Below are 21,934 nucleotides of genomic sequence, written 5' to 3' on the forward strand. Positions count from 1 at the left end.
TTGCTCTTAATGAAACTCAGGGTGAATGAGGCGGATGTGCTTATTCCCTGGACCTTCCTGAAAGTACAGTGCAATCCCACAAATACAGCCTGCACGCAGCAGGAATGAAGGGTGAACCTGTGTCTGTAGGTGTTGGGAGGACACACACACACACACACACGGGAAAGGGAAACTGAGTTGGTTAACTGCAACTTGGGTAAAGTAAATAATGAGGCCTCAGTGCGTGTTCACTGGCATGGTTTATGGTTTCTCTTGTGACTTTCTGGAGAGGGCAACTTTCTGGAGGTGGCCACCAGAACACCAGCTTCCGCCTTTAAGGCTGGGCACAGACTCTCCGACCCACCCACACAGATTGGGGCAGCTCCAAGCTCCCAGATTCGGCAAGGACTCCCATGCTGAGAAAGCTCTCCAGGTTATTTTCAAAAATGGCCTGGGGCCTAAATTACACTCAGGGGGATGCCAGCCCCCTGGAAAGCCCCCTGAAGCTGACCATGCGTGGCTTATTCTGCATTCCTTGTTGCTGCTGCATATCTGAATTCATTAAGTTTGACTTCGTAATCTGAAGAGATTCAAAGATCTGAGCTGGTCTCTTGCCTCTCAGTATGGTATGTGGCTTCTAGGCCAAATTCTATCACTTCCAGGTCTCCCCAAGGTCCTCTGTCCCCAAAAGCCTGTCATATGTGCTCACCTCCTTCTTCCAAGTCCCCTAAATGTCCAGAAAGCTTTATCTCCATTTCCTATGAGACACACTGCAGCTTATCTCTGTTTCACCATCTGGAGCCTAATTCCCATGAGGGCAAAGACCATGAGGAACACAGCCTTCAGCTTTGTGACCTGGGACAAGTTACTGACCTCTCTGTGTTTTGGCTTCTCCTTTGGTAAAATGAGAATATTACCAGTTCTACATAATAACGTTGTGGTGAGAATTAAATGAAATCATACTAAGCTGCTGAAACCTGGCACTTAGGAACAGTTGAATAATTGCTAAACTTCCTTGGTTCTATTCAGCTTGACACAAAGCCCCATAGATCACAGGGACTCCCATTTGGGTGACTATTCTCTATCTTAAACAAACAGCATTTCAGCCCTGACTTGAACTGCTTATAAAATGGGGGGTTGGGGGGCAGGCAATACAAGAACTCTGAATATTAATGGAGAATTTTGCCCATTGTGTCTGTGTCTCACCTCAAGATATTTTTTATAACAATGTGGATTCCCTAACGAGACTTCTTAAAAGTTGATGCACTTCAAAAAGTTACATCCTCTCATATCCCAACAACAAAATTACTTCTGTGAAAGTTGATTATGTGAATTGGGTGATTCTTGCCATACCCAAATAAATCAGAGTCTAAGGACCAGCGGAGGGAAAAGCATTCTGCACATAGCACCTGTTTCAAAAATTATCCACAAACCCAGCTACTAAAACAATGTGCTGTAACCCTAAGATGAGTTTTACTTAGCAGCTGCTGGAATCACCTGCTGCGACTCTAAGACTAGTTTTACTTACCACTGTCACTCACCAGTCAGAGCTTGCCAGCTCCCAAAACCTTCTATCGTGCCAATGAGCTTTCTTTCAAAACAATACATAACACTTCTCTTACTGATAAAACTCCAATATTGTTTGGCTGTGTCCCCACCCACATCTCATCTTTAATTCCCACATGTTGTGGGAGGGTCCCTGGGAGGGAGGTAATTGAATCATGGGAGCAGGTCTTTCATGTGCTATTCTCATGCTAGTGAGTAAGTCTCACTAGATCTGATGGTTTGTTTTTGTTTTTGTTTTTTTATACTGTAAGTTTTAGGGTACATGTGCACAACGTGCAGGTTTGTTACATATGTATACATGTGCCATGTTGGTGTGCTGCACCCATTAACTCGTCATTTAGCATTAGGTATCTCTCCTAATGCTATCCCTCCCCCCTCCCCCCACCCCACAACAGTCCCCGGTGTGTGATGTTCCCTGTCCTGTGGCCAAGTGTTCTCATTGTTCAATTCCCACCTATGAGTGAGAACATGCAGTGTTTGGTTTTTTGTCCTTGCGATAGTTTGCTGAGAATGATGGTTTCCAGCTTCATCCATGTCCCTACAAAGGACATGAACTCATCATTTTTTATGGCTGCATAGTATTCCATGGTGTATATGTGCCACATTTTCTTAATCCAGTCTATCATTGTTGGACATTTGGGTTGGTTCCAAGTCTTTGCTGTTGTGAATAGTATCTGATGGTTTTATAAAGGGTAGTTTTCCTGCACAAGCCCTCTTCCCTTGTCTGCCACCCTGTGAGATATGCCTTTTACCTTCCACCACGATTGTGAGGCCTTTCCAGCCACGAGCAACTGTGAGTACATTAAACTTCTTTCTTTTGTAAATTGCTCAGTCTCAGGTATGTCTTTATCAGCAGCATGAAAACTAATACAAACTCCCAACCTTCTCTTTGTTCTTCAGGCATACCCAAGAACACTCCATCCGTGTGTATGCCCCAAATTGCAATTCTATGATTCCCAAATAAAACATTTCACTTACAGATTCATTTCTCTCTCTCTCTCATACGTATTTCACGTATATTTGAGACAGGGTCTTGCTCTGTTGCCTCAGGCTGGAGTGCAGTGGCGCAATCACAGCTCAATGCAGCCTTGAACTCCTGGACTCAAGCAATTCTTCTGCCTCAACCTGCCAAGTAGTTGGGACTACACATGTGCCATCACACTCAGGTAATTTTATTTTATTTTTTAATTTTTAGTTTATAGAGACATGGTCTCACTATGTTGCTCAGGCTAGTCATGAACTCCTGGCCTCAAGAAATCCTCTTGGCTTGGCCTCCCAAAGTGCTGGGATTACAGGTGTAAGCCACCATGCCTGGACAATCTGTATATTTTATTTTGATTTCAGCATACTTGGTGTCAGAAGTGGGGTCTGAAGCAGACTCACCTTGGAGAGATCAACAACAGGCCCTGGAACTATGGCTTGTAGTACCCACATTCAGGCCCCTTGGACCCCCTGTTTCCTTCCTTCCTTCCTTCCTTCCTTCCTTCCTTCCTTCTCTCTCTCTTTCTCTTTCTCTGTTTCTCTTTCTCCCTTCCCTTCCTTCCCTTCCTTCCCTTCCTTCCCTTCCTTCCCTTCCTTCCCTTCCTTCCCTTCCCTCCTTTCCCTCCCTTTCTCTCTTTCTCTCTTCCTTTCTTCCTTTCTTTCTTCTGTCACCCAGGCTGGAGTGCAGTGGCCCAATCTTGGCTCACTGCATTCTCTGCCCCCTGGGTTCAGGCGATTCTTCTGCCTCAGCCTCCTGAGTAGCTGGGACTACAGGTGGGCACCACCACGCCCAGCTAATTTTTGTATTTTTAGTAGAGATGGGGTTTCACCATATTGGCCAGGCCGATCTCAAACTCCTGACTTCGTGATTCATCCACCTCAGCCTCCCAAAGTGCTGGGAATACAGGTGTGAGCCACCATGCCTGGCCATGCCCCCCTGTTTCTGTAGGTTGCCTCTTTTACTGCCTGTTGAGTCTCTCTTGGACTAAACTCTCTTTTTATTTTATTTTACTGAGCTTGATTTTATTTGGGAATTGGTTATGAGAGGTCTTTCCCTCTCCTGGTTATGAGATCTCCTGTTTAGAAAGGGTTTTTTCCCCTCCTGGTTACAGGGACTTTTCCCCACTGGAGAAGAGTTATCATCTTTCTTGATAAGTATGTACTTTAGACTCCAATTCATTTGCACACTTAAGAGTTTAATTTGGCTTTTGTGTATTCGGCATTAAACCGAATCACCTGGATAAATTTATTTACAAATGGGCTCTCAAAGTTCAAAGGCATGCCAATATAGCTCCCAGCTCTGGGACCCCAGCTGGTAACATATACAAACATTATGGAGATTATTCAAAGAGTCTGTTTTTCTGAAAGCTAAACTAAAAAAAAAAAAAAAATGACACCTATAAAATCATACAGTCCAAATAGGACACATATCTCAATTGGTATTTGAAGGCTCCAAAACACATTCAGGACTCAAAGACTGCCTCTGAGCTAGCTGAGACTTTCCGGTCCAAAGCCTTTCCCCTCCCTTCCTACACCTCCTCCTCTTTATCTTTCTCTAAGCTAAGCTCTCTTTTTCCAAAACTCCTCAGCTATTCTGTCATACTGACTATTTAAGTAAAGACACTTGGAAAGCAGAAGATAACAAAGAAAATCATTTTGACCTTTGCGGTATTTATTAAAAGCAAAAGATTAAATTCCCATGTAAAAGACACTTCCTCTGTACTAAAAGGAAAGGCAAACTCTCATCTTTGAGGAAAAGGGATGAAGACCAAGAGAATATTGCACAGACCTTGTTAGAATAACTCTTACCTTTTGAGCCTCTTCACATAATTCAGTCACATTTTCAGAGTTAACAATTCTTTTTCAATCCAGTGTGTTGGTCACTGACTCAAACTGCTTTACCCAAAATGTGCTTCACAGCCTCCATAAGATGACATATTATGGCAAATAAAAAACACAAACCACCTTCCAAACTACAGCTTTTTACAGTTTTACAGTTTCTACTTAATTTCAAGTTGAAAATGCTATCTTCTTCATTTAAAATGATAATTTCACTTCTTCCTCTTCCAGCTTTTCAGATTCATATCTCAAGTGTTTAGGTATTCAGCTTTTTACACATCTCACTACATGTGATTTACAGGTCATGCATTATTACTTTCTGTGCTTCTTCCCTCTCTCTTTTTTTTTTTTTGGAGATGGAGATGGAGCCTCTCTCTGTCGCCCAGACTGGAGTGCAGTGGTGCAATCTTGGCTCACTGCAACCTCCGCCTTCCATGTTCAAGTGATTCTTGTGCCTCAGCCTCCCAAGTAGCTGGAATTAGAGGCACCCACCATCACATCCTGCTAATTTTTGTATTTGTAGTAGAGGCAGGGTTTTGCCATGCTGGCCAGGCTGGTCTAAAACTCCTGACCTCAGGTGATCCACCCGCCTCGGCCTCAGCAAAGTGCTGGGATTACAGGCGTGAGCCACCATGTCCAGCATATGTTTAACTTTTTAAGAAACTGCCAAACTCTTTTCCAAAGTAGCTGCACTTGGACCTCCATGAATGTCTGATTTGGTGCCAGCAATCTCTAAGCTTCATCTCCCCACCGTGTCTGTGGCCTCCTGCACAATCCTAAAAAGGCTCACTTTACCCCCACTTCCCACGTGTCAATTTAGAGACTCCCAGGCCAACGGCATGTGAAGAAGAGGAATCACTACAAGGCATGCTGAGGCTATCTCCCAGGAGGAAATGGCTCATTAGAAATCATTAGAGCAATAAAATATCTATGCAGCTGTTCCTACAAAGTTCATGAACACAAATGGAGGTATTTTCAATTGTACAACAAAGATTCAACACTCCCTAGAACTATGTGGATCTTCCAACGAGGAAAGGAAGATCTTAAATAAACTCCCAGTGCCAACAATCTTAAATCGGATGCCAGCTCTGGCTTCACTCCATTACAGCAATTTGAATGGGGTATAACTATGGGATTCAGGATGACAGTGCCTACGGCTTTCATAATCATAAGCAATAGGAAATTACTCCACAACTCCTGGAGGCAAAGGGATACTGATTTTTAGTCAGTTTTGTAATAGTTTCTCAACTCAATAGTTTCTCGAATGTATTTTTTTTTTTTTTCAGACAGAGTCTCACTCTGTCACTCAGGCTGGAGTGCAGTGGCATGATCTCAGCTCACTGCACCTCCGCCTCCCGGGCTCAAGCGATTCTCCTGCCTCAGCCTCCCAAGTAGCTGGGATTACAGGCGCCCGCCACCATACCCTGCTAATTTTTGTATTTTTAGTAGAGACGAGGTTTCACCATGTTGGCCAGGATGGTCTCGAACTCCTGACCTCAAGTGATTCACCTGCCCCGGCCTCCCAAAGTGCTGGGATTACAGGTGTGAGCCACTGCGCCCAGCCTCAAATGTAATTTGTAATAGTTTCTCAAATGTTAAACTTTGCCTCAAGGTCTTAGGGCTATCCATACATTCATAAGGAGTAGACAAAACTCCTGTGCACTACACCGGCTATGCACTCTCCCTGTTCTAAAACTTCTTATCCTCCTCTAACCCTACCCCAGGACTTCCTGCCTATGTGAGTAATAAACCCTTCTGTGATCCCACTAAAGAACCACTGTCAGGAGCTTCGGCAGTAGAAGCTAACCTTGGGAGGAAGCCTTCTCCATGTCACGGTGGCATTGCTACAAAAGTCATTATAAAAGGCATGGAGTTGTATCTTATTGGGATTTTGGTTTGCATTTCCCTAATGATTAATGATGTAGAACATTTTGTCACATGCTTATTAGCCATCTGTCTATCTTCTTTGCTGAAGATAGGTCTTCACATCTGCCCATTTTTAAACTGGGGTTGTCTTCTTGTTAATTGAGTTGCGAGAGTTCATTACATATTCTGGATACAAGTCTTTTATTGGATGTATGATATACAAATATCTTCTCTCAGTGGATGGCTTATGTTTTTATATTCTTAATGGTGTCTGTTGAAGCACAAACTTTTTTTTAATTTAGGAAAAATATAATTTGTCAAATTTTTCTTTTATTGATTATGCTTTTGGTGCCACATCTAAGAATGCTACCTGATCCAAGGTTCTAAAATTTTTCTTGTATGTTTTCTTTTGGACATTTTCTGTCTGTAGCTTTTGTCTGTGATCCATGTGGAAACCATTCTTCTGTGTATAGTGTAAGGTAAGCATCTAAATTATCTTTATTTATTTATTTATTTATTTATTTATTTATTTATTTGAGATGGAGTCTCGCTCGTTTCCCAGGCTGGAGTGCAATGGCGCGAGCTCAGCTGACTGCAACCTCCACCGCCCAGGTACAAGCGATTCTCCTGTCTCAGCCTCCCAAGTAGCTCGGATGACAGGCATGCGCCACCACGCCTGGCTAATTGTTTTGTATTTAGTAGAGACAGGGTTTCACCATGTTAGGCTGCTCACGAACTCCTGACCTCCGGTGATCCACCTGCCTCAGCCTCCCAAAGTCCTGGGATTACAGGCATGCACCACCGCACCCGGCCCCTGGATCTAAACTTATCTTTTTGCTTATAGAGATCCCATTGTGCCAGCACCATTTGTTGAAAACTATCCTCGCTCCACCATCTGGAAGTCCCACCCTCTAAATTTGTTAATTAATTTAATTAAGTTTCATTTGAAAGAATCTGTCAAACTCAATAAAATTACATTTATTAAAAAGACTTATCTGAAAGTTCCACATTTGAAATTGGCCCTAAACACAAGCTCTAATTTTTATTGTTTTTATAGTAAAGACGATATAAAACAATTTTTTTTTTTTTTTTTTTTTGAGATGGAGTCTTGTTCTGTCACCCAGGCTGGAGTGCAGTGGTGTGATCTGGGCTCACTGCAACCTCCACCTCCCAGGTTCAAGCGATTCTCTTGCCTCAGCCTCCCAGGTAGCTGGGATTACAGGTGCCTGCCACCACGCCTGGCTAATTTTTGTATTTTTAGTAGAGATGGGGTTTCCTCATGTTGGCCAGGCTAGTTTCAAACTCCTGACCTCGTGATCCACCTGCCTCGGCCTCCCGAAGTGCTGGGATTACAGGCGTGGGCCACTGCACCCGGCCAAAACAATCTTTTAAAATGTTATATGTGTCTCATTCTGCCAAAACACACTCTTAAGGAAAATGGAAGAAACCTTATATAGTGGGCAATGTTTGATAAATGCAATATTTTCCACATTGTTACAGCTTTTTCCAAGAAACCAGCCCAAGAAACCAATGTTACTACTCACATATGTGAGTAGTGATATACGACAAAATCAAAAAATTTATGTGAACACTTTTTAGCTTAGAATGTGCCATTTTTCTTCAAAAGGATTGTCTAGCAGCAGCCCAGCATAAACCTGAGTAACATTAATTTCTGCCTTGGAGATGCATTTTTAAAAATCATTATTTTTCTAAAGTTACATTTCTATACAAAGTTTCCATTGATCTGTAGCTTTTCAAAGAGTGTTCAAAATCCTACAGAAGCGAGTGCTAGCATTGACTGAAGAGATATGTGATCATTAATCTCCAAATTGTTTATTTGAAAAAATTCTCCTAAGTACAAATATCATAAGACTTTATACCAGCTTATTATTCAAATTCTTTGTTAATATACAGTCTGCCTTTAAGAAATAATTATAGATATGGGTTTTCAACTCTGCAGGTTTAAATCATCCTCTTCCAATTAGAAAATGTTATTTTATATGCTTACACATAAGCACACAACTATAAACTCAGGCTATTTTGTCACGTAAATCTCACTGTCTATCCATCCTGTAATACAACATGGTAAAGTGCACCTCCAAAAACCTAGACAAGGCAACAAAACTCAAATCCCAAAAAGCTGCTGTTCTAGATTATAAATGGGGTACAGTGGTAAAAAAGATAGACAAGGCTTCAACTTCCCAGAACTACAATCTATTGCATGTGTAATGTTCCCTAGATATAGGAAGCATAAATACTTTGGTATACCCAAAGTGAACATGGTGTGTTGGATGGACTCCCAGCTCAAAAACACAAAAATGTGCCCACAACTTAATGTGCAAACAGTAAAGCAACATTGGCAAATATAAATATGTAGGATATAGGTGTCCTCCTGAAATAGCAAAGTACCAACAATATTATAAAATACGTATTATAGACTTAGAAGATACCTGGCAAACACCAGGTTTTGGAATCACACATTTATTTTATAGAGTTAGGAAATGAGGGGATATAATCTCAAAAAAAGAATATATGGAATCCAAATGCAGCTTCTAAAGACAGCATTCCAACAGAGGTTCCAGCAACCAGCGAGAGACTTTAATCATTTGCACAATTAATGGTCTCTTTACAACCTCAATTTCTTGGAATGCTGCATTTAAAAATTATACGGTAGAGAATTTCGGTGTATTTTACAATAACAACAATAACTAGCAAGATAACAAAAATTGTTTTACAATAACTGCAAAAGCACAGGTTGTGCCCTATAAAATTATCTTTAGAAATAATTATGCCCATGGATATGAATGTTCCCCAGAATTAATGACTGATTATCTACAGCATGTACAAATCATTCTTAGTACTTGGTGAAAAATCGTAATAAATTTGTTTAAATCTGAGGACATAGAAAAGATGGGCTTTGCTGTCCTGGACAAGCTAAACTCCTAAGTGTATGTAGATAAATGTACTACAGCAATGATCATCTTCCTAATGGCAAAGGAAGCTATAAAACAAGGCATCGGGGAATAAAAGAGCACCTTTCTCATGTTTACCAAACCATCCGTGGCTTTTTAAAGGGCTTCTCTTTTTGCCCTGCAAATGAGAGATTACAGAACCCTCGCACCCTTAGATCACAGAACAGCTGAAGACTACTGACTCTAAAAGGAATCGCTGCACCTTGCAAAAGAGGGGATATATTTCTTTCCTTTTCTTCCTTTCATATCCCTTCTGCTGTAACCAAGCCTCTGGTCTCATTATTTCCAGCGTTAGCACCTAATAGGCCAAAATGTCTGTGTTTCTCTATAACCACCCCTCCAAAGATATCCTTCCTGCCTCCTCTGGGCAGTCAGGTTTTTTTTCTTCTTTCACATTTATGCTAATGCCTGTTGCCTTAAAGGAAATGTCTAATAAGGAGACACTGAATTAATACACAAGACCAGACAACGCTACCCAACTAAGGAAGTCTTGATTTTTGTTGCAGGGAAACCACCTTTGCTTTGACATATGTGTGTAAACGGTATTGTCTGTCGAACGTTGCCTCGTGAGTCATAAAAAGAAACATCCCAGCCTCTTTGTTAAGAGAAGTGCTGTCAAGTAAGTAGTAGAGTTATATGAGTGAGACAGAAAATAAAATTCCACCTCCAACAACCTCTGAAATGGGAGGTGGGTCATTCAGACACCATTTCTTCATGAACTGCTGCCCCGTTCCTCTACCCAGTCCACAGAGGAAAGGCAATAGCAGGGCATTTCCTTGTGTCCTTCAAGCTCTCCCTGGCTCTCCTGTGCACGTGAAAAGACACCCATAGAAGCTCGGGGTGACTGCAGCCCATACTCCGTAGCCCTCTACCTGGGTCAGCTGCCCCGGACAATTGCACCTGATAGCTTTTCCAGAGCAGAGCAGCCAGAGAGGTGACAGAGAATGAAAGCACTGAAAAATGTCAACCTGGGAAGCAAATGTGAAACCCATTTCCAAACAGGGAAGGCAAGGAGAAAAGCAAGTCACATCAGAACAGAGATGGGGGAGAAACCCCTCTGAGTCTTAAAAGAGAAGGGTTGCAATTAAGATGGAATTAGGAAGTAGAAAAAGAAGCAGAATGCAAGATTTAAGCCCATTTCAAAGCTTTTCAGAAACCAGACTCAAGGCAGCTTTAAAGCATTCTGAATTTTTAAAATCAGAACACATATTCGTATCATTACTTCAAAAAGCAAAGACACAACAGTGAAAAACCTTTTATTGCTCTTGGAAGTAAAATCTAATAGCCTTCATCTATTTGGAGCATGAGGTAGAAAGGAAAGGGGTAAAAGGGTAAAAATCAAGTGTTCTAGAGTTAGGTTTAGTTTTCTTTTTTCAAGCTCTAGTTCACACTCATCTTGAATTTTCTGAAGCCTGTAGTTATGATCCCATTGTGAACATATACAACAAAAAATGTCAAATAAAACATTATTACAACTTTCAATATAAGACAGCAGAGAGTAAACAGTGCCTGATTTTCTCTCTTCCAGACTATTTACATTCTTACGAACAGACACAAGTCTACACAAAATGACAAGCGCACATTTCGGTGGCAACAGATCAGCTGCTTCAGAAATTTATCTGGCTTGGGGAAGAGATATTATTAACAAAAGCAAATATGGAACCACTCTGAGGAATTACCAGCAGCTGATGTAAATTTTCACCTCAGAAACAGACCAGGTCCAGGGAGAAAAAAACTAGAGAGGTTTTGATTCTCCTCCCACCGTCTGCCTTTCTTTTCCAAAGAATAGAGAGCCTGCCCCAACTGGAAAATCAGGTAGCTTCTCCCACACAGGAAGGGATCTGCTGCCTGAGGCAGAAAGGGCTGCTTGGGTGCCTCTGTCCCCAGTGCCCCTTCATTTCTCTCTTCCTACATCCTCTTGAGATTATATGTTGATTACATTATATTCTATTGTATCGTACTACATAATACAGCAACACTGAAAGAATGAAAGGAAACGGGAAAGGGAGTGAATTGGCCTTTGTACCCTGAGGATAGGAAGAGGGTGGTGGATACTGGGACAGCCTGGTGGACCCAGCCCTCCCAGGGTTATTAGATGACATTTGTCACATACCATTCCTGGCAGCAGCGGCAGGTCAGGGTGACCAGGATCACCTAGGAATGCATGTACTTCTGACAGTCATGAAACCAAGGCATGAGAGCAAGAGATAGTTTTGGGGTCTGGTATCCAAAAATTCAAATTAGTAAATTTCATGTTATGTGTATTTTATCACAATTAAAAAAAAAAAACTCAAACTTTAAACATTCAGAGATTTGTTTAAGGGGTATATGGCTCTGGTATCCATAATGCTGTAAAAAGGGAAATCTTTTAGTCCCTGAGGTGGACAGCAGCAAGTCCTAAGTCCTCCAATCTGATAAGCATAGTGGGACAGAGGACTCCTCACTTGAGGACATCTAGGTCGAAAACAAACAAAAAAAATCACAAAACTTATGAAAATATTCTATAATGTAGGAGGAGGCTCTTGCTCTTAAAATGCAGAGAAAAATCATACTTTTGAAAAACAGTTAACTACAAGAAACAGGAAATCTTTAGAAAACATTCCCTTGGTGGACTCAATGAAATATAAGAAAACACAAAATAACAAATGGAAAGTGAGATGTAAAAGGCTACTTAAATGCTTTCTGAGATGTAAACTGATACGGTAAGGTTCAGGCTGAGAGAAGAAAATAATTGTAAAGAATAAAAATGTAACCAATTTACTGTTTTTGATAGAGCACAACAGAGAAGTGACACTTCGGAAAAGTAATTCAGTAACATGGAAGACAAATTTGAGAAGCCATCCCAGAAACCAGAGGAAAAAGACAAAGCCAAAATCTGATAGAGAAATAAAGTTATTAACTTGGGGAGGGGATGGTGAAGAAAAGGCAGAATAAGAACCATGCGAGACAGAAAACAAAGATTCACTTCACAAAATAGAGGAAAAATGTCTACAAAGCTTTAAGAATAAAAAGAAAAAAAGGGCTGGGCGCGGTGGCTCATGCCTGTAATCCTAACACTTTGGGAGGCTCCAGCGGGTGAATCACCTGAGGTCAGGAGTTCAAGACTGGCCTGGTCTCTACCAAAAATCAAAAAAAAAAAAAAAAATTAGCTGAGCATGGTGGTGGCTGCTGCCTGTAATCCCAGCTACTTGGGAGGCTGAGGCAGGACAATTGCTAGAACCCTGGGGGCAGAGGTTGCAGTGAGCCAAGATAGCCCCATTACCGACTCTGTCTCAAAAAAAAAAAGAAAAGAAAAGAGAAAAAATAATAAAGCTGTGATCAAATAACAGAATCCATGTATGAAAAATAAGAATTGTGGCCGGGAGCAGTAGCCCGTGCCTGTAATCCCAGCACTTTCGGAGGCCGAGGGGGCTGGATCACGAGGTCAGGAGTTGGAGACCACCTTGGCCAACATAGTGAAACCCCATCTTTACTAAAAATTAGTAAATCCCATCTTTATAAAAATTAGCTAGGTGCAGTTGTGTGGGCCTGTAATCCCAGCTCCTGAGGAGGCGGAGGCAGGAGAATCACTGGAACCCAGGAGGCGGAGGTTGCAGTGAGCTAAGATTGCGCCACTGCTCTCCAGCCTGGGCAACGAGAGCAAAATTCCGTCTCAAAAGAAAAAAACAAAAAGAATTATGTCCTTAAAATACAATAAAAGCTTTCATGAACTACCAAAAAAAAAGTGCCCTCAAATATCTAAAGTTTCGTGACTATAATCCATATTCCAATGCTAAAAATATTAGACTTATGCAAATAAATACTAAGCTTATGACCAAGAAAGAAATAAAGAACAAAGAACTGAAGAAATGAGGAAGGGATCATTTAAAATGATAAATTCCAAGCAATGAAAAGATAATCTAAATAGTACCAGGTTGTTAAGCAGTAACTCAATTCAAATCAAAAAATAATTTTCATAGGAAAAAGTGTATAATAAAATAATAATTACTAACTAAAAAGTCCACCCCTTTGCCACATGACCCCAAAAACTATGTAGATTAATTTAACTAATATTAAAATTAAAAAAAAATTTTTTTGAGATAGAGTCTCACTCTGTCGTCCAGGATAGAGTGCAGTGGAGCGATCTTGGCGAGATCATGTTCAAGTGATTCTCGTGCCTCAACCTCCTGAGTAGCTGGGATTACAGACACCCGCCACCACATCTGGCTAATTTTTGTATTTTTAGTAGAGACAAGAGTTTGACCATGTTGGCTGGGCCGGTCTCAAACTCCTGACCTCAAGTGATCTGCCTGCCTTGGCCTCCCAAAGTGCTGGGATTATAGGTGTGAGCCACTGTGCCTGGACTAGTTTGAGGCCAGTTTTTTTTTTTGAGGCCTAGTTTGAGGCGCCCAGCCCTTTTTTTCTTTTTATTCTTAAAAAGAATAAAAACTAGGCCAGGCACAGTTTTAATTAGCCTTACCAATTAGCAAGTAGAGGCCAAAGTCCTTCTGCAGAGGAAAAGGACCACAGGAAAGGGAGAGAAAGGCCTTTAAGATAAATAGCAGGTGAACCTCTATAGGAAAACAGAGACATGAAGGTGAGGTCCCCCGTCTCTGGTAAACTCATGGTTCAATCATCACAGATGGGCCAATGAAACAGACACCAACTAACCAGGACATTCAAAGAATAACAGCAGTTGCTGTCCAGGACGTCACGGCCAGCCACACAATCCCAAATCATCACCATAGATGTTTAAAGCCAAAGTGGACAGCTGCCACCAAAAGGTGCCAAATCATAGCCAAGACATGGATGTTCCCATGGAACTCCAAATTAGCTAGTTACACAAGCTTGTGCAGGCCGTTTCATTAATCTCCCAATAATTCAACTCCTCATTTCTAATGATTGGATATTTGGGTACTCACTTATGGCATTATGGCAGGGTTTTTATTGTTGTTGTTGTTTTTGAGACGGAGTCTCGCTCTGTCACCCAGGCTGGAGTACAGTGGTGCAATCTCGGCTCACTGCAAGCTCCGCCTCCTGGGTTTACTCCATTCTCCCACCTCAGCCTCCCTAGTAGCTGGGACTACAGGTGCCCGCCACCACGCCAGGCTAATTTTTTGTATTTTTTTTTTTTTTTTTTAGTAGAGACAGGGTTTCACCATTCACAGGATGGTCTCAATCTCCTCACCTTGTGATCCACCCACCTCGGCCTCCGAAAGTGCTGGGATTACAGGTGTGAGCCACTGCGCCTGGCTGGCAGGGTTTTATTGAGCTTCTTTCATAATCAAAATGAAATTAATATTATTTAAGAAAATAATATTTTAGAATAAAATATTCAAAGTCTTCACCTAAATGACTCTGAAGATAAACAAAAAGTTCTAAAATGTAATTATAAAGTTTAGAATGTATTTTTAAAAATCTAAACATTATATATAGAAACTGAAGAAATGAGTCCAAAGCTGCATTCAATGGAAAATTCATAGTATTAAATATTTTTGTTACAAAAAAGAGGAAAAATAACATAAATAAATCAAGTATTCATTTCAAGATATTAAGTTGAAAAAATAGAATATTTTAAAAGATAAAAGTACCACAAAGGAAATAGAACATGAAAATATATATAAATTGAGAAATAAATCCAAGAGCTGGTTATTTAAAGAACAAGAAAGCCAATGAAAAACTTTGACAAAGCTTATTAGCAAGAGAAAGGATCCATTGTAATGGGTTGATATTTTGAAAACTACTAGTTTATTTTCTCTGTTGTCTTTCTGAGTATATGACCTTACCCTAGCCCACTTGAAACATCTTTGCAGGGAGGAAGAAGAGATTAAGACTTTTTCCTGAAAGAATGCAAAAAGAGAAGATAAGGTAATAATCCACTTTAGACAAGTAAAATAGAATTTTTTGCAGCCTCAAGAGAATATATTCCAAATTCTTTTCATTCTCCCACTTTAGCACATTAACCATCTTACCTGGAAGACACAGCTCCTTGAATTTTCCCAATCCTTTGCCTCTAGTCCCCACAATTTATCATTAAGGCTTGAGCTTGAGTTAGACCTGGAGGTTTGCATCAGGGCAAATAGAATATGAAACAGGGAAGCCTGCAAATTTCTGGAACTGAGTCAGTAGGAGCAGAAGAGCAAAAAAGAGGAAAGTTTTGGCTCAGAGAGGGAGAAAGATGGGGGCAATAAAAAGCTAGTGACAAGAGTAACAACGAGGACAAAAAAGCTTTGCTTCCTCCTCCAATCAGGATTTTGAAATAGATCACTTCTTGGGCAGCACTCCATTCTGAGATAACTAAGAGTAGGGTGACATCTACTTGCTGGAGCAAGTAGAGGGAGGCCATGATATTTAGTTTTCTGAACCAATTTTGGTTCTTATATGTTTAGATGAGGCCCAGAAATAGGTGAGAGGTGGCTGTGGAGCTAGCTAGCAACAGCTGAGTGAGTAGCATCATAGCAAATGTCGCAGAGAGACAACCCAAGATAGGATCAGAAGAGAATCTTTGCTAGATCCCTGAAAGGTACATCAGTAGGATCTCAGGTGAGGACAAGACTAGCCAGGAGCAACAGCAGGTGCAACACCTGAGGGAAAAGAAAGAGCCACAAGCTGCAGATCTTATCATTGGCTCTCAACAGAGTGCCTGGACACCGGATGGAAAAGGATCAACATCACCCTGTAGATTAGAAGGAAAAGATACCATAATCATGAGTTTCAACTCTTGACTGCTGCGTCACCTAAGGCCCCCTCCCTAATATACCTGAATGTCATCTTTTTCTTTTTTTCTTTTGAGACAGAGCCTTGGCCTGCCACCCAGGCTGGAGTGCAGTGTCATGATCTTGGCTCACTGCAACCTCCCCTTCGTTGGTTCAAGCGATTCTCACCTCTCAGCCTCCTGAGTAGCTGGGACTACAGGTGCACACACTCACACCCAGCTAATTTTTGTATCCTTTAGTAGAGACAAGGTTTCATCATGTTGGTCAGGCTAGTCTCGAACTCCTAACTTCAAGTGATCCACTCACCTCTGCCTCCCAAAGTGCTGGGATTACAGGCGTGAGCCTCCGTGCTCGGCCTACTTGGATAGCATCTTAAAATGAGATGAGATGGTAGGAGCAATCCGAGAGCCTGGGCATTTTTCCTCAGAAAGAACAAATATTGCCAGAAAGAGTCTCTTCAATTGTCACCTCTAAGCTTTTGCCTGGATTGAATATTTGAACACACACACACTCACAGACACACACACACACCATCTTTCCCAGCACCTATGGCAGGCAACACAGTGGGAGATTAAACGTGTGGGATTCTGGATTCTCCTGGCCTGGGTTTCACTCCGGGCTCCACGATGTGTTAACTCTGTGACTATGGGCAATTTACTTCATCTTGTTGCTTCGATTTGCCCCTCTGTAAAAATTAGAATAACAATAGTTTGTCTTAGTATTTCTTAAGGATTCAATGAATTAAATGTAAAGTGCTTATTCCCAACAGCAAAGTCATGGAATCAACCTAAGTGTCCCTCAATAGAGGACTGGATAAAGAAAATGTGGCATATGTGTACCACATACTACAACTCAGCCATAAAAAAAGAAGGATTTAATGTCTTTTGCAGCAACAGGAAGGGAACTGGAGGCCATTCTCTTACATGAAATAACTCAGAAAGTCAAATACCACATGTTCTCATAAATAGGAGCTAAATAATGTGTACATATAGACACAGATTGTGGAATAATAAACACTGGAGACACAGAAAGGTGGGAGAGTGAGAGTGAGGGGAGAGCTGAGAAATTATCCATTGGGTACAATGAGTACACCCTATTTGGGTGACGGTTGCACTAAAATGCCGACTTCACCACTAGGCAATATATCCATGTAACAAAAATGCACTTTACCCCCTAAACTGTTTTGAAAAATTTTTAAATTAAAAATGTCAAGTGCTTAGATCAGTGTCTGGCCCATAAGAAGAGTTCATTAACTGTTGGCTCTCCTTATTCCTACCAGCATTATTACCATGAGGCTCATGTGGGAAGATCAGACCAGCTCCAGAAAAATGAAGAAATTACAATTTCTCTATACAACCAAGTAGTATGGTGGATTAAAACTTGCACCCCTGCTCCATAAATAACCAAAATCATAAATGATAAAGGGGACATAAAATAAATCAAACCATAAAGAGGCTTTTACAAACACAGAACGGTATAAATTTTAGAAAGCTTAATAAAATGGGCCATATTCAGAATTATGAGTTACCTATATTAGCCCAAGAAGTATGCCAAGTAGAAAAGAAGTATGTCAAAAGAAAGTGAAAAATTCATCAAAGAATTACCTCTAAAAACGACCTGAGATCAAACCATTTAATGAGTACATTCTTTGCAACTTTCCCCAAGGGTCAACCCTCGAATGTGTAATAGCCACAGGACTTGGGAAAAGATGGAATGCTTCTCAGTTCATCAAGAAAGCTAGGCTACCTATAGTACACCAACCTGAATAGAATAAAACTATAGGACACTATTTTTCTCAAAAGCTTTTGTTACTCCAGGAGGTCCTAGTGCCTCTAATATGCTGTGAAATTCCAATGAGGGGGTGGCAGGCAGTGGTGTTCCTCACTTCAGGGTTTATCCAGCCACTTCCAGACCCTTCTCAGAGCCCTGCTAGAGCTTCCTGGAGTTACACCATCAGAAGATTAAGGTGGATCCAAGAGCCAAGAATATAGAGAAGCATACGCAGAAGAAAAGGGATTTGCAAGAGATAAAAAGAGGAAAAGAGACCGTATAGAAGATGGCAATCATAATAGCAATGCTAAGGCAGGAAGCAGTACATTCTGCTTGTGAAAATGTAAATTGATTCAGCCCTTCGAGGAAGCAACTGACAATGTGACTTAGAATCTAAAGAGTACATACTCTTTGACTTACTAATCTCAACTCCTATCTGTCCATCTTGGGTAATTAATTTGAAATGAAGATAAAGATTTACATACAAGGATGCATTTCATAGAATTACTGATGGCAAACAAAATAAAACAGAAACAAGAAGCAACCTAAATGTCTGAAAATGGAAACTATTAAATAGATTATGGCATGTTCAGATAATAAGTTATGCAACAATCCAAAGCAATGTTTTTGTGGGGGGAGGGGAATGTAATGACAGGTATAGGTCTAGGATTTTTAGAAAAAAGGCAGAACATAAACTGCAATGTATAATCTAAGTTATATTTTTGAAATATATGTATATAGAAAAGACTACTGGAAGAAATATAGACCAAAACCACCCTGAATATGGTCTCTGAGAGGTAAGGACTCTGAATGAATAACATTTTCTTTTATACAGTTCTATTTTCTAACTTTCTGCACAAAGCTGTATTACTTTTACAATCAGAAAAAAAAACAATTACTGCCTATGAATAAATACACATATGAATGATAAGAAAAAAAATTTAAGCCTCCAGTCACTAAGGACAAAATCATTCCTAGCATGCAAAACAAACCTGAATCTTAACACCGGTGCACTTTAAAGCATAGAAAACAAAAAGCAAACCAACCAAATCCCTCCATAAAGACAGGCTGAGCTGCTTCTCTGGAAAGGTGGCGGGGTGGGGGGCGGGGGTGCTTTCAACACACCATTGTCGAGAGGAAAACTCAGCACCTGTTTTTCAAATGCAGCTGCTGGAGGATCCCCCTTGATTCAAAGACCATTCACATCGAGGCTTAGAGGGTTGAGGGAGTGTGAAGGGTGCCCCCCCCCAACCCCGCGCCCTCTTCAAACGGATCCCCCTTGATTCAAAGACCATTCACATCGAGGCTTAGAGGGTTGAGGGAGTGTGAAGGGTGCCCCCCCCCCAACCCCACGCCCTCTTCAAACACACGCACACTCTCACACTCAATCGCGCCGTCCCAGCCTGCCTACTCCCAACGAGTCCAAGCCGGTGCAGCCGCGCCCCATGCCCGGCTCGCAGCTCCCGAGCCCCAGTCCGCCCGCGCTGGGCGCCGCTGTACCTGTTAGTGGCGCGCGGTACCGCGGTCGCCGGGCTCCGGAGCGTCCTCAGTGCTGCGGGGGTGCCGTGGGTGGCCTCCCTGCTTTCCTCCACCAGAATCCTGCACAGCCGGGGAGAAAACTTAAGTTGCTACACCCCGCCGGGAGCTGTTGGCTGAAAGGCTGGGAGTCGCGCTCCTTGCCTGGCAGGGGGATCTCGCACTCCCCGGCTCCCAGGCCAGGTCCCCAGCCCCAGAGTTGGAAGAGCCTTAGGGCGGGAAGGAAGAGACAGCAAGGACCAGAATGGGGAGCATGAGAGCCTGATGCGGAACCCGACGGCAGGTCCCGCTCCATAGCTGCCTCGCCCAGAGCGATGCGCGCTACAGCCCCCGCAGCCCTGACCGGTCCCTCTGCTCCCCAGCCGCCGTCCACCGGTCGGAGGGTCGCCTCCCTGCGACCCCCTCCCCCACTCCACTCTCAGGCCGTCGCCGCCCGTGGGCTGCTCCCCGCCGCGGCCAAAAGTCTCCGCGCCCGAGGAGAAGCGATGGGCGGCTTGGGGGTCCGGGGGCGCCAGGCGGGGCGCGCGGCGCGGGGCGCGGCCGGCGGGTGGGTGGGTTACCTGGCGCGGCCGGGCGCGTCTGCCGGGCACCAGAGCAGGCGCAGCAGCAGCAGCAGCAGCAGGCTGGCGAGCAGGGCGAGCAGTGCGCCCCCCGGCCGCATCCTGAGCCACAGGCGCCGCCGCCACCGCTGCTGCCGGGGCGAAGCACAGCCCGGGCGGCCCCGACTCGCGGCTCCCGCCGCCGCCGCCACCGCCGCCGTGGCCGCAGCCCCGCGCACCCACAGCGTTCACAGGCGGCAGCGAGGGGCGCCCGCAGCCCACCCGGCAGAGTCTCCGCGGCGGGCGGAGAAGCCGCGTTCGGGCTCGCCCCGGGCTCCCGGCCCCGGCCCGCGGAGCGCCGCGATCGGCTGGCAGATGACGATTCGCCGAGCTCGCCGCCTATCCTCCCGGAGGCGCTCGGAGCTGCTGCGGGCTCCGGTCGCCGCTGCCACTGCTGCCGCCGCCGCCGCGCGGGGTCACCTGAAGGTTGGGGCGCGGAAGCTCAACTCCGTGCTGATTGGGCTCCAAGTTTTCTGCGCCCTCGCCTCGTCCCGAGTGCCCGCGAATCCCCCGGACGCCCACTCAGACCACCCAGCCACACCACAACTCTGCCTGCGGAGAGAGGAGGGGAGAAAGGGGCCGCTTCAAAAACTTTCAAAACTGTGCAGTCGCTTGGCTGGATCCTCCCACGCATGAAGAAAGCTGGGGACTGGGGAATTGCTGGGTGGATCATGACCCTGAACAGAAGCAGTAACCTGTGCTTACTTCAACCCAGATTCAGAGGGACAGCGAATTGGTATGAGGGGCTAGGAGACCTTTAGGCGTGAGCACGTTACTACCTGGAGACCCGTTTAGCCCCTGCCTGTATTTGCAAATAGTTTTATTGGAAAACCTCCATGCCCATGGCTTTGTATTATCAGTGACTGCATATGGCTGTATGATCTAGGGCTGCAAGGGCAGAATTGAGTAGTGATGACAGAGGTGGCATAGCCCACAGGGCCTAAAATATTTACCATTTGAAACTTTCCAGAAAAAGTTTGCATACTGCTCTTAAATAAGCAAGAGGCCATTAGCTTGAGGCTGTCTCTGTACGTTGAGTTCCCACCTAACAATGGAAACCTACATTAGGCTGTAATGAACAAGGGGCTACGGGCCAATCACGGGCAACCAACTCATTATACCAGGCCCCACAAGGCAGCCTGCATAGCTATAGCCAATCAGTTTCTCCACTGTGCTTCTGAGTTTGGCCTATCAGGCTTTGCTGCTCACATCACGGGGTGGACCCCACTGGACCTCCTCTGGTTGTGAGTGCTGCCCAATTCATGAACCCTTTGCTCGAATAAACTGTGCTAAATTTAATTTGTCTGATGTTTTTCTTTTAACACTGCTATGGGCTGAATGTTTTTGTCTCTACAAAATTCATATGTTGAAACCCAAATCCTCAATCTAATGTGGTGGTATCTGGAGGTGGGGCCTTTCATACCTGATTAGTTCATGGGGTGGAGGCTTCCTGGTGGAATTAGTTCCCTCATAAGAGCAGGCAGCGGGGAATTTGCCTCCTCTCTCTCTGCTCTGTGCAGTGTAAAGACACAGCATGAGGGCAGCTTTCTCCCAAGCAGGAAGAGGACCCTCACCAGAACCTGACCATGCTGGCACACTGATCTTGGGTTTCTTACCCTCCAGAACTGTGAAAAATAAATTTCTGTTCTTTCGGTCACCCAGCCTATGGTATCCTTCTTATGGCAGCCAGAACTAAACCACGGTCTAGATCATATTGGTTAGTATCGCATTTACGAGTATCTCATCTGTTGCAGGAGAGTGATCCAATGACACTATGAAACAGACTGGCTCTCTATTTATTTAAAAGTGGGTCTCAACTCTTTATGCCCCAAACTATCCTGACTGCCCAAGCCCCCACTTAGCCACTTCCCTAGGTTTTAATTCCATTGTGGTTATATGCAGGCTTATAAAACTATTCACTCTTACTTTTGTATAGTTTTGAGATTTTTCCAAATGCAACCCTTGGATTCCACCATCTTGGGAGTACCTTGATAAGATCTTTTGAAATGACTTCAATTTTGAAAAGGCTTTCATGAGTTAACTTTCCCAAGCAACAAAAATATGATATTTCAACTGACATCTCCTAGAAGCGTATGGTCTTCACCTGAAAGAGGCCAAAGTGAGAACCATT

General features: G+C 43.3%; 1 protein-coding gene across 2 annotated transcripts in view; it reads right to left on the reverse strand.

Annotated features, from left to right (window-relative positions):
* The window catches only part of ST8SIA6 (ST8 alpha-N-acetyl-neuraminide alpha-2,8-sialyltransferase 6), a 138,913-nt gene extending 118,712 nt beyond the window's left edge, over positions 1–20,201 (reverse strand). The window contains exons 1-2 of one of the 2 annotated variants that reach the window (XM_034930052.4): positions 19,765–20,201; positions 19,169–19,267 (exon numbers count right to left, since the gene is read on the reverse strand). In XM_034930052.4, the coding sequence (XP_034785943.1) occupies positions 19,169–19,267; positions 19,765–19,865 (200 nt within the window). In that variant the 5' untranslated portion in view covers positions 19,866–20,201. The remainder of the gene's footprint in view (positions 1–19,168; positions 19,268–19,764) is intronic. The other variant, XM_055092447.2, reaches the window with a different exon arrangement.
* Positions 20,202–21,934: the final 1,733 nt, after the last annotated feature.

This window comes from Pan paniscus, chromosome 8, assembly GCF_029289425.2.
Source record: "Pan paniscus chromosome 8, NHGRI_mPanPan1-v2.0_pri, whole genome shotgun sequence".
Taxonomy (NCBI): Eukaryota; Metazoa; Chordata; class Mammalia; order Primates; family Hominidae; genus Pan; species Pan paniscus.